We start from the raw sequence: 13,559 nt of genomic DNA, 5'->3' as shown, positions 1-13,559 counted from the left end.
AACAAATCACTATTTATTTTCAGCATAACCTGATAAAATCGGTTCAATTACACAGAAAAATATTTTAACAAAAATATTTAAGGATTTCATCAGGTTTTTCAAAGTCTTCTTTTAATTAATAAATATTTCAATTATTTTCTTTTAAAGCTTTTATGGTGTCATTATCCTTCACTTTTTTTTCCTTCATCAAGTCGGCCAATCTTCATTTCTCAGTGGCTTTGCACAGATAGGTTTACTTTTTTATCTATATCGTTATGGTGGGATGTTTCCTACATCAGACAAACACTGAATGACTGGCCAAAGACTTTGCTAGTATTAAGCTGTGAGAGATGTTTGAGGAAGGGCTACATTTTTAAGTGGTCAGTTCATCTGTGACTATTGTCTTGTTATGATAATTTTGCATTTTTTTTTTAAGAGAAAGAGTGCACATGTGTGCATAGGGGGAGGAGGGGCAGAGGGAAAGGGAGAGAGAGAATCTTAAGCAGGCTCCATGCCCACGGCGGAGCCCGATGTGGCACGTGATCTTGGGACCCTGAGATCATGACCTGAGCCGAAATCAAGATTTGGAGGCTTAACCGACTGAGGCACCCAGGCGCTCGAATAATTTTGCATTTCTTTTCAACCTTGTAAGGGTGGCAATTCAGATACTGAATACTTGCATGAAGAGGACTCTTGAAATCATTCAGTTTTAGATGTAACCTCAAATTTTTTTTTTTTTAAAGATTTTATTTATTTATTCGACAGAGATAGAGACAGCCAGCGAGAGAGGGAACACAAGCAGGGGGAGTGGGAGAGGAAGAAGCAGGCTCATAGCAGAGGAGCCTGATGTGGGGCTCGATCCCACAACGCCAGGATCACGCCCTGAGCCGAAGGCAGATGCTTAACCGCTGTGCCACCCAGGCGCCCCATAACCTCAAATTCTTAATTATAATGATCCTTTGAGTCAGGCTAAATAGTTCAGTAAACAAAAACCATTCAGGGCGCCTGGGTGGCTCAGTCAGTTAAGCATCTGCCTTCAGCTCAGATCGTGATCCCAGGGTCCTGGGATCGAGTCCTGCATCAGGCTCCCTGCTCAGCAGGGAGTCTGGTTTTCCCTCTACCCCTCCCCCTGCTCATGATCTCCCCCTCCACCCCATAAATAAATAAAATCTTTAAAAAAAACAAACAAACAAAAGAAAACAAAAAGAAACCATTCAGTAAAGAAAAAACCACATCTAACCCCAAGTGAAAAAGCAGGCATCTGGTATGTCTGGGACAGTCCCAGCTTTAGATGTCATAGTTTTCTGGGAGGCTCTTGAAGATTGAGATTCACCCAACCACCACACCTGACACCACCACGAAACAAAACCTTTGGCAAAGAGTGAATGGGTTGACGGTCTATAAAGATTATTTTTGAGCCATGGCCCCTTCCAAGAAAAAATGATATATTTCTAGATTTATAGATTAGGTAGAAATTTGTCTTATTAGTGCCATCATATATAAAAGAAGGTTTTGACTTTAAGCCATCGATGTATGCCATAAGTAAAACTAAAAAAGTCCAAATCATTCCCGTCTTCTCACACCTCTCTCCCTCCCTGCTCCAATGTTAATATCTAGTTTCTTGGTATCTCTAGGATTCTCTTTCTCTGAAAGTCTACAATTCAGTACTGTCATGCCCAGAAAAGCAGACCCAATTAGGAGAGCCCATAGCACCTGCATAATAATAAAGTACACATTGCCATGTATCAATCATTATTCTAGGCACTTTTTATGTATTAACTCATCTAATATTTACAATAGGTAGACACTATAATTGTGCCCATTTTATTGGTGGAGAAATTGAGGCACTGAGATGTTAAGTTACTTTCACAAGACCGTATGGTTAGCAAGTGGCAGAACCAGGGCTTGAACTCCTTGGTAGTCTGGGAATCAGATTCTATGCTCTTAATCACTACAATCTATCTGAAAATGTTCTGGACAAGTTGCATCAAATCTTCAATTCTGGTTCTACCATGAAATACAATCAGATACTTTGTGAGTTCCCATATCTGAGCTAACCTTTGAGCTTTTTATGAAGCATGAGAGCCCCCTCTGTGCTGAGACCCTTAGTACAGAACTGTCCAACTCATGTGTCCTGGCATATCCACACTATCCAGTAGCTATGCTACTGACCCCTGCATCCTCCTGTAAGCTGGAAGGACCTATACCTTCAGGCTAGTGACCTTAAGCCTTAGGTGGCCTTATTCCTTTACTGTTTAATAAAAATACTATCATTTTCTCTCCCTGTCATAATATGAAAAAGGTTGGGAAGCCCTGTTTTAGGGAACTGTGAAAGGGTAAAGGAGAATATACTTGGGTGGTCTTTGCTCCCTGTCGTCCTTGTCAATCCCTCCCTATCAGAACTATAGTATGGGAAAGTGAGGCAGATTCATCTCTGAGGACATTACTTGAGCTTTTAGGTTTCCTTGACATAGTTACTTGGCTCAAGTAGAGGGCAGTGAAGTCAGAAATACTGTTACTTAAGTCAGTGGCTCTCAAAATACAGTTCTTAGATCTCTAGGGGGCTCTGAGACCCTCTCGGGGTCCCTGAGGTCAACACTTTCTATAATAATATCAGGACACTATTTACCTTTTTCACTGTGGTGACATTTGCAGTAATGGTGCAAAAGCAATGGTGGGTAAAACTACTGGCACTTAAGCATAAACCAAAGCAAGAGCACCAAACCATATTGTATTCTTCACTGCCCGTGTATCCACAGTAAAAAAAAAAATTAAAAATAAATCCAGTTCTACTTAAGAACATCCTTAGAGAATCAGTAAATAGGATTTTGTTAAATCTCAACCCCTGAGAATACATCTTTTTATTATTCTTTGTGGTGAAGGAAGCACACATAAAGTACTTCTGCTATACACCAAATATAATAGCTGTCTTGAGGAAAAGCACTTGTGTGGTTGAGTTGCTAGCTGAACTAGCCACTTTTATCATGGAACATCATTTTTATTTGAAAGACTGAACTGCAGGCAAACTATGGTAATTCTGATGAGGCAGATATTTTCTTACAATGTTCCACAGACAGTTTCTTGAAAATGAACCTGTCACTTCAAGGAAAACAACTAAAAGTAATTTGTTGCCAGCCAGTGATAAGATCTGAGCAACCAAGTGAAAATTAGAACATTGGAAAACTTGTTGCTGCCACCATGAACTTGACAGCTTTCCATTTCTTAAACATTTTTTTCTGATGAGACTGATGCTTTGATATTGTGTAAATTAAATGTGTCAACATCTGGAAGATCTATGTAACTCAGTCAACCAATATTTACCAATAACACTGCATTCATTCTCTTACAAAATCACATATGACAAAAGATCCATTTGAAGTTCAAGAAGGAGGGGCACCTGGGTGGCTCAGTTGGTTAATGTCTGCCTTCAGCTCAGGTCATGATCTCGGGGTCCTGGGATCAAGCCCTGTGTTGGGCTCCCTGCCTCTGCCCCTCCCCCTGCTCACACTTTCTCTCTCAAATAAATAAAATAAAGCATCTTTAAAAGAAAAATAAAGTTCAAGAAGGATTAATGGATTTTAATAAAATAGTATGTCAAAAATACACTGATACTGTCTTAGATTCTACATTGTAACTAACATTTTAAAATCTACTTCTTGTCAAGTTTTTTAAAAAAATATAAAGACTTTTTCAGAATAGTTTTAAGGTTTACAGAAAAATTGAAAAAGATAGTACAGAGTTTTCATAGCACAGAGTCTTCAGAATAGTTTTAAGGTTTACAGAAAAATTGAAAAGGATAGTACAGAGTTTTCATACACTTTCATACACTTCCAAATCCAGTTACTCTTTTCCCCCTTTTCCCAAACTGTGTTCTTTGGAAGGAAGCTCTTGTTGAATTTTCATGTAGCATCAAAAAAGAGAGTCCATAATTATCTGATAAGGCTATTAAAATATTTTTCCCATTTCCATCTACGTATCTGTATGAGACCAGATTTTCTTATATGCTTTAACCAAAACAATTTTTCATAATAGATTGACTGCAAAAGCAGATATGAGGATGCCCCTAGCTTCTATTAAGCCAGATACTAAAGAGCTTTGCAAAAAATATAATATAATCTTATTCTTCTTACTACATTATTTTCACTTTGGAAAATATTTTTCATAAAAGTGATATTTACGCTAATTTGATGGGTTGAATATAATGGGTTTATCACTGTTATTTTAAATCGATTATAAATACTTCAAAATTTTCTGTTTTAATTTCTAATACATAGAGTAAATATTAAGAGAGATAACCCATATAAACAAAAGCTCTTTGGGTTCCTCAATAATTTTTAAGAGTGTAAAGGGGTCCTGAAAGCGAACAGTTTGAGAACCTCTTGCTTTAGGGTTAAGCTTTTGTAGATCAAAAATGAAAGAACTCTGTTCAAAGGAAGTGAGCCAAAACTGAATTCTAAAGGCTTAATGAGTAAACTGACTATACCTAAATTTTCCTTATTGAAAAATGTAATTTTTACACCTGCAGAAAATTGTTTCCTCAACTGATAACTGTGCTCACAAGTAACTATTTGCAGGAGTAGTTTGTTATTTGTGTCTTAAAAATAATGACAGGTAGCCAGGTGTGTTTGTAAAAAGTCTAAGCAGAGAAATATATCAGTTGATGCATATGCATGGGTATACACTGTTCACTGTCAACTTCTTGTTTATTAGCTTTTTTCTTCTTTGGTTTTTAGTATTCAAGGAATGGAGATCCATCAGATACATGTTTTGGCCTTCATCTATCTATTAATCTTGATTATATCAAATTAGTTTGCATGTGTTTAGACTTATAACTGTACCTAACAGTACGTCTTGGGGAGTTGTTAAAAAACATTTCACTTCTCTATTTCTATTTTATGCTTTATTTCATTTCACATATTCCAAATGAAACCACTGGTTGGGAACGTCTTCTGGTTTGTGTCCCATGCTTGGTACACTCTCAGTAAATACTAAAGGATGAATAGCTTTTATCTCTACTATTTGGCCAAGAGTCAAGGCTGATGGTGTTTGGATGCCAACAGTGGTGATTAGCATCAGGGAATAAGGGCATTAATCACCAGAACTGAGGCAGCCCAGGAATCTCTCTGGCCCTTTACCTTCCCAGCAGCAAAACCATTCCTGCAGCATTGCTGATTTGTGTGTGCCGTTTCCCAAATATGCTGAGCTTGAGCAATGCCACGTCCAAATAAGGCAGGCAGCCAGCCTGGCTAAAGCATAGGGGACAGGTATGGTAGAAGTGAGATTACAAAGAGTTTAATACAGAATGGGTCAGATCCTTATAGGGAGGATGTGAATCCAATGTCAAAAATTATCCCTAAGGGGCACCTGGGTGGCTCAGTTGGTTAAACAGCTGCCTTCAGCTCAGGACATGATCCCGGGGTCCTGGAATCGAGCCCCACATCGGGGTCCTTACTCAGTGGGGAGACTGCTTCTTCTTCTCCCTGTGCCTGCCATTCTGCCTACTTGTGTAAGCTCAAGCACGGTCTCCCTCTGTCAAATTAAAAAAACTAAATCTAAAAAATTATCCCTAAGTCTTTTTGTCCTCTCTTTCTCTCCTCACATTCCTCATCAATCCTTAAGTTAAACAGTCATAATCTTGGTGTTGAAAGGCATCTTGAAAGTTCCACCTGTTCAACCAATCCTGAATCCTCCTACAAACTTTAGTCCTTTAGCTGCCTTGCAATGCCAATTGGCAGGATGTGGTTGAATGTGTGAGAAGGAATTTAGGACACATGCAGTTAAACGTAAAATTTCAACAGACGTACCTGGACCTAGCTTGTTTCACATGGGCCCTGAGAATTATATAAAAAGGGTGGAAGAGAATCTTGTGATTGACCTATACCATAATTTGATTTAAAAAGTTAAGATGTACACTAATAACCTTTTACCTGAATTTATTTAATTTTTCTGGAACTTTGTAAATAAAAGAAAAAGAATTCTCTGCAATAATCTTCTTCCCTACCACCTCCCCACAGTAGAATATGAAGATTTGGGTCCCTGAGTAGTGGATTTTCCTGGCACTAAGTGTCTCCTGAAATAATGAACACATAAAAAATACAAATACTCAGTGTCTGCTCCAAGAGACCATATTTGCCCTTCCCCTTTCCTCACTAGGTCCCCTTCTGTGGAATAAAGAGGAGCTTCATCTTTTCAATATACAAGATTTTTCTCAAGTTTACTTCTCTAGCAAAGTAAGTAAAGCTTATAAGGAAGCCTTAGTAGAATTTTGTCTAGAGAGAATAGGTTATTAGGACCTCGATGAAACTGACCCCATAGAAGTGTGCAGGGTCCATATTACCCAGGATGACTTTCCCTACCACCATGGATGATATTTTCGCCCTGTCAGAGGATCTTACTTGATCTTAAACCTTATTGATTTGAAGTGCTTTATTTCTCTAATAACAACTACAGACTAGATTCATCTCTCTGGTTTAAAAATTACAAATTTACACTGGTTAGAAGTAACTAAGTCATTAGCTTTTGAGAAAAGTACTCACAAAATGGCTGGCAGTTATAAATAAAGACTTTCTCTTCCCCCTCACTGAAAAACAATTCTTTTTTAGTTATCTTAAAACTTAAGATAAGTCAGAGACCACTTACAGGACAATTGAGAAATCATGCTTAAAGTTATGTATAATTTGGATTTGTTTTTCTCAAGATTTATAGTCAATAAATATATTGAATATCCACTGAGTAATGAGAATTCCAGAGCCTTTAAAAGACAGAATTCATATCAATAATGAATCTGCAATCAAGGTCTTTCTCATTTATATGAATGTGTGTTACATACATTTTTTCTCTGTTGAATATATTATTATATTAGATCTCACAGTTATAGAAATTCACTTTCTTTGTCACCCAAATAGATCAGAAATGGCAATCACAGGTGGGCAATGAGAACAAGGGCTAAGAATTATCTCACGTCATATGTCCTTGCATCATGGTACTATCACCTCATGTTTCTTGCCCCACATACCAACCTTACCTCAACTTAAGAAAACATAATTCTCTTACGTTTGACTTTCACAAAAATCCCTAAAACTGGTTTCTGTTTTGCTTCCAGCAACAGTTGCTAGTTCTCTCTGTATTTCCAATTTTGTTTTAGCACCCTTCTAAGCACAAATTTTGAGCCAACGTCTATAAAAGGCGCATGACATATACGGATGAGTATTTCCCTTCATAAGACCATTAAATCAGTTCCGACTCTGTGAACTGTATTTTAAAATCTGAAACAGGCAGAGAGGAAAATTTGAAGTATTTTAACATGTGAAAAGGCCAACGAGTCTGGACGTGTCTGGATACTTACTCTCTCACACAGCTCTTCAAATGTGCAGTCGGCAACAGTTCCACAGGCTTTATTCAGCCGCAGCTCTCTGCCTTGCACTTTTAGAATCCTTGGTCTAGTTACTATGGGAACATGAACAAAGACTCAATCTTGTCTGGATAATTACTATAAAATTCATCTCTTACAGATAGGAAATGCATAGCTTGATGAATAATAGCACATGATTCAACACATAAATTAGACAAAATGCTGATACAATGACTGCCACTTGAGCGTGGCATCAACCCATATACAGCAATGGAACTTATTAATTGGTCAGTGGAGATTGGGCATTGTGTTCTAAATGTATTCTCTTTCAAGAGAAATTAACTTACGTACAATCATTTTGTTTCTGAGCCAGCTCATCAAACAACTTATCCATGACAGCCTCCACATCAGCTTCACTTGTGCTACAGTGAAAAGAATAATAGAATATGAAATTAATAACACTTGAAGCCAACATCAAACAGCTGCCTGAGCCTGCTTAGCTTTTTGCCCATAAAAAAAGAGAACAGGATGTTATGCTCTAAATACAAACATTAGATTTAGAATACACTTAAAAGCAGAGAATATTAACTCTCAGGTAGATGATTCTGCCTTATTTGCATACACTGAAAGACTTCTGTGCTTCTGGCTGTTTCCAGTAATGAGACGATACAGGCAGAGTAAATCCATTAATACTATGTGTACACAATGAGAAGAAAGGCTTCTGGCTCTCTCTTGCATGCAAAACAAGAGCAAATAGACAAGGCAGTCAAGCATCCAGCAAAGTATCCTTTGAAATCTCTACTGAGAGGGTACATGTGAAATTAAATATTGAAGCTGCTTAAAAAAAAAAAAAACCAAGTCAAGCCACTGACTGAGAGGATCAAACATCCAGAATTAAATTACCAGCTTCGAAATACCAACTTGATCTGCACATCAATAACTTTATCGGACTTCGAGTATAAGGACAATTATAGACCACACAGTTTCTCTCAAAAGTGTCCTTGTCAGAAATTCAAGAAAACTCTCTCCTTCTGTGATGCCTACCATTGCAGCTCCTAGGAAGTTAGTCTCATCAAAGAATCCTTTGTATTCTAATTACAAATCACCATATGGTTTAGGGAACCCACATATACAAATGTGTTAACACTATGCCCTTTTTTCCTGTCACTTTTTTTAAAGAGGGGTTTGTAAATTAACTGTCAATAAAATAAAATAACTGGCAGAAGAAATAAATGCTGTTAAAAAAAAAACTTCAAGTGTAAATGTAAGTTTACTTCAACGCTACATACAAACTTACAAAGGATGACCTGCCGATATGCTTAATTTTGACATACAAATCACTCTTATCTAGGTGTGGAAGCAATTAAACTCAATTCTGGACATTCACTCATCTTAATAAAGTCTTTCTGAAAACTAACATGACAAATTATTTTTTCTTTAAGTTTAAATGAAACCAAACTCAATTCTCCCTTGAGATAATTACCAGGTGGCAAGCATTTGCCACACAAGCACCTAATTCTTCAACTGTTGTACAGCAAATGCTTTTAAAATACAGGACAGCACACGGTCATTATGAAGGGTTTGGAACTGTCACCTTTCAAGTGATAACCATTCCACCTCGAAGGATCTTAAAATCATCATCTGCAATGGCAAACTTTGCAGGGGAAATGCTATTTGACTTAAGTAAAGCCTTGTATGACGTTTGAATAGGGTAGTATTACAATAATAAAATGACATTACAGAAAGTGACTACAGAGACAAAAAACAATTTTAAAGGTATGAAGAAAACACACAAGCCAATGTAAATGTCCGTGCCCACACCAAGCACATGTATGTTTACATAGCTTTGCCAATAGTATTCTTGGGAATTCATTTGGAATTGTCTCCACCTTGAAATGGTGGCGGAAACACACACAACCGTTGGAGAAGCGAAGGTAATTTTTAAGGGATACAAAACAGAAGGAGCAAAGCCAGCCACCCAGGGTATCTGCTGGCTTGCAGAAAGTTAACTTCTCCTTAGGATAGGCATGTTACCCAACAGAGGGGTGGAAATGAATTCTGAAAAATAACCAAGACGGAACACAGTTACATTTCTAAAAGCCTATCTGGTGAATAAACAATTGCTTACAAACTCCCTCAGTAGTGGTTTCTCTCATACTCTGTACTCTAATATACTCTAATATTAAAATGTGGCTCATAAGACTTCAGTCAGGCCACATCTTCTACGTCATCTATGAAACTACCATGTATGATTTCACTTACAGTGAAATTATATGTGAAATGGCATAATTATTTTTTTATAGCAGTATCTTATAAAAATTCTGTATGGGGCGCCTGGGTGGCTCAGTTGGTTAAGCATCCAACTCTTGATTTTGGCTCAGGTCATGATCTCAGGATCATGAGATTGAGCCCCGTGTGGGGCTCTACATGGAGCATGGAGCTTGCTTAAGATTCTCTTTCTCTCTCCCTCTACCCCCCACCCTAACCCCTGCTCACACACGCACACTCTCTCTCTCACAAAAATAAATACATACATAAAAGTCTATTACATTATCATAAGAAGTTACTCAGAAGTTACAACATGCAAAATAAAAATTTTTACTGGTGTTAAGAGGCCTAAAAATAAATATTCACAAAAGTAGTTCATGTAACTTACAACTGAACAGCCTGTTATCCGTCTAAGCCAAACTGTACTTGACCTCAGGGAGTGAATTCTATTGACCAGCTGAAGAACAGAAACCTCAGCTTCATATTATCTTAAAAGCGGGAGGGGCTAGTATGTGTTTTGATTTTATTAGATATATCTCTATACTGACATGTAACAAGTAAGGATGCTGTGAAAGAAATCCTTACCAGAAATGAACTTATTTATAATCCCTTAACAGATAATTTACAAGAAAACACTAGTCTTCTCACACTCCACTCAGACCAGATTTCCCTATTTAAGAGAATGCATCAATCAGAGCTCATGAACTTTTCTGAAGGATGAGAACCAGGAAAGTAAAAAGAGAAATTAAAACTTACCTGTCCATATTAGCTTAAAAGATTCAGAGTTTTACTCATTACCCAGGTTCATATCTGGTTCAAACAGCTATGAATATGTTTTGTAATTCTAGTAAAAAATTTAGATGATTCTGAACTATTTCAATGTGTCACACAGGGAATAACAAAAGCTGTATTTATCAAGCAACTATTATGTAACAATTAGTTTACCTATACTACCCCCCCTTCCATGTAGTATTTGCTATTATCCCACTTTTACAGAAGAGAAAACTGAGACTCAGAGAATTAAGCCCTCACTTATCTAAGATCTGAATATATAAAAATTTAAAATTTTTGTATAACGAAGTATAACAAGTAAAATATATAGGCATATCAAACCAGGAAACACAGTGGCAACATGGATAGCATATTACTATCAATGTATTACAGATTAATACAATTTTAATACCACAAATAGAAAACATGACAAAAGATCTGAAAAGGCAAAATGCATGTAAAAAATAGCTCGACAGGCAAGAAGTCTATGTAAAATCATTCATTTACTTTTTATAAATACAAAGTAAAATAATGCAATACTATTTTTGTCTAAACTGGCAGAGATAAGAAAAAAGCTAAAGCAAGTGTAGGTAAGGGGAAAATGGACTCTCTTCACATGCTGCTCGGAGTGGTATAAAATTGGTACAAGATTTCAGGGCAACCAGAAAATATGTAATAAAAGCATTAAAAACATGCATACCACATCACCCAGCTATTCCACTCATAAGAATTTCACCTATGAAAATAATAATGGTTAACAACTATAAGGATGTTCATTTTAATACCTCTAGCATCAAAAAAGTGAGGGGAAAAAAACCCCTAACGTCCCACAATGGGAACTATGAAGCACATTTGAATACACTCACACAGTGAAATCTTTTTTTTTTTTTTTAAAGATTATTTATTTATTTATTCGACAGAGATAGAGACAGCCAGAGAGAGAGGGAACACAAGCAGGGGGAGTGGGAGAGGAAGAAGCAGGCTCATAGTGGAAGAGCCTGATGTGGGGCTCGATCTCACAACGCTGGGATCACGCCCTGAGCCGAAGGCAGACGCTTAACCGCTGTGCCACCCAGGCGCCCCCACACAGTGAAATCTTACGCAGTTTTGGAGTACAACTCTTCCCTCTTATCCTGGAACTGCAGTTAAGGGAAGCTGATGGCTAGAAGTGCTCAGTGCTCCCACGTTTCTAAAGAGAACTACCAATGCGCCACCAATGGCTGGATCCAGACTCCTGCCCCCATGGTTAAATCATGAAGAGAACTCGCCCTATTCCAAATGCCACCTCCTCCTCCTCCACCACCCCTTCCTCTTCACCACACCACAGTGTCTTTATGAGGAGGGGGAAAAGGATCAGCAGTCTCTACGTCCAGTATTTGTAGTAAGAGCCTTTTTCTTCCCTTCTTCCCCTTAGGATTTTTTCTTCAGGTTGACTTCTAGTTCCATAGTGTTGTGGTCAGAAAAGATGTACAGTATGACTTCAATCTTTTTGAATTTTTTTTAAAGATTTTATTTATTTGACAGAGAGAGAGACAGCCAGCAAGAGAGGGAACACAAGCAGGGGGAGCAGGAGAGGAAGACGCAGGCTCCCAGTAGAGCAGGGAGCCCAATGCTGGGCTCGATCCCAGGACCCTGGGATCACGCCCTGGGCGGAAGGCAGATGCTTAACGACTGAGCCACCTAGGCGCCCCAATCTTTTTGAATTCTTTGAGGCTTGTTCTGTGACCTAATATGTGATCTATCCTGGAGAATGTTCCATGTGCACTTGAAAAGAATGTGTATCTGCTGTTTTAGGATGGAATGTCCTGAATCTATCTGTTAAATTTATCTGGTCCATTGTGTCATTCGGAGCCACTGTTTCGTTACTGATTTTCAGTTTAGATGATCTGTATATTGATGTAAGTGTCCTCCCCTTAGGAAAGAAGAGGGTGATTTACCCTCCCCCAAAGACAAGTGATGGGAGGGAAGGGCTCTCTACACGAGTCACCTGGAAAGATTAGGGGAGCCTGAAAGAAGCAAAATCTGGCATTGTTGTCCTTATTTGGATGAGTAGAACCTTGGTAGAGTGAGAAGTCAGAAGGTGGGAGGTGGGGTGCTAAGCTAACATGAAGCAAGCCAGTTCTCACTAAAAACCCTCCAAAGGTTTAGCACTACTAGATATACTTGAAGTTACAGGTGAGGGGGTAGGCTGGAAACAGGGGCATTGTTGGAAAATAAGACAAAGGCAGTTCTTTAGATGCCCTGCCTTTACCTGGACAGGAAGAGCCCTGTACACCTTCTCCGCTCCAGCTGAGACTGGTAAGTTTACCACCTGGGTCAGTTTTAACAATGAAGAAAGGGGGACAGACACCATACTGAAATCCTACATATTAAATAGTGAAACCAGCAATCGCTCCCTCTTCAGCATCCAGAACCCTACTAGCCAAACTTCCACCCTAGGAAGTAGAAAGACTGAAGGAAACACTCTGGAGGAAACTGAATAGCCAAAAGACAGACTTGAAGATAATGACATTTGGGGGTTCTTGAAAGGAAAACCTAATCTGCCACCTTATCTACCATCCTCCAGTGAAGCCTACCAATCAATAAAACCCTATCCATGCACACAGTACTTCTGATCAGCTTTTTAATGCCTCAATCTTGTGAACGGACAACCGAGTATTTCTAGGCATTTAAGGAAAGCCGCTAAGATATAAGATTAAAAGAGACAGAAAAAGAGGATCTTGGAGGAAGTAAAGAGAAATACACTCTAACACACCTAAAGAGAAGAAGCTATTACATGCATAAACAAAGAAGGATATATAAACTAAAAGAACAATTAGTGCATTAGAAAGGGCTCTAAATATGACTGTTAAATAAAAAAATTCAGGAAAAGAATTAAAAGAAAAAGTTGAAGTACTCTTTCAGAAAATAGAACAAAAAGAACAAAAACTGGAAAACAGAAGGGGAAATAAAAGAATCAGAAAAGAAACCCAGAAGGCCCCATTTCTAACCAGGAGAAGCTCCAAAGACAATGGGGAAAAAAAATAAAAGCAGCATCAATGAAAAAATTAAGTTTCCTAGAACCGAAGAACATGAGTGTCTAAGTTGAAAGAGCCCAGTGAACACCCACGACAAAGAATGGGGGAAAGGCTCCATTCCAAGGCATATTATCAGGAAATTTCAGAAGCCAGAAATAAAGAAAGAATATCCT

The 13,559-nt window shown here is 38.1% G+C and overlaps 1 protein-coding gene across 5 annotated transcripts in view; it reads right to left on the bottom strand.

Moving 5' to 3' along the window:
- Positions 1-13,559, bottom strand: part of AFG1L (AFG1 like ATPase) — a 231,256-nt gene that overhangs the window by 28,562 nt on the left and 189,135 nt on the right. For all 5 annotated transcript variants that reach the window (XM_045806940.2, XM_087865364.1, XM_045806943.2 and 2 more), the window contains 2 exons: positions 7,682-7,752; positions 7,325-7,425 (listed from right to left, as the gene is read on the bottom strand). In XM_045806940.2, the coding sequence (XP_045662896.1) occupies positions 7,325-7,425; positions 7,682-7,752 (172 nt within the window). The remainder of the gene's footprint in view (positions 1-7,324; positions 7,426-7,681; positions 7,753-13,559) is intronic.

Source organism: Ursus americanus, chromosome 11 (genome assembly GCF_024610735.1).
Source record: "Ursus americanus isolate L20-20 chromosome 11, mUrsAme1.1.p, whole genome shotgun sequence".
NCBI lineage: Eukaryota > Metazoa > Chordata > Mammalia > Carnivora > Ursidae > Ursus > Ursus americanus.
Note: the sequence above shows the minus strand (reverse complement) of the source record. Positions and strands in the feature narration are given on the sequence as shown.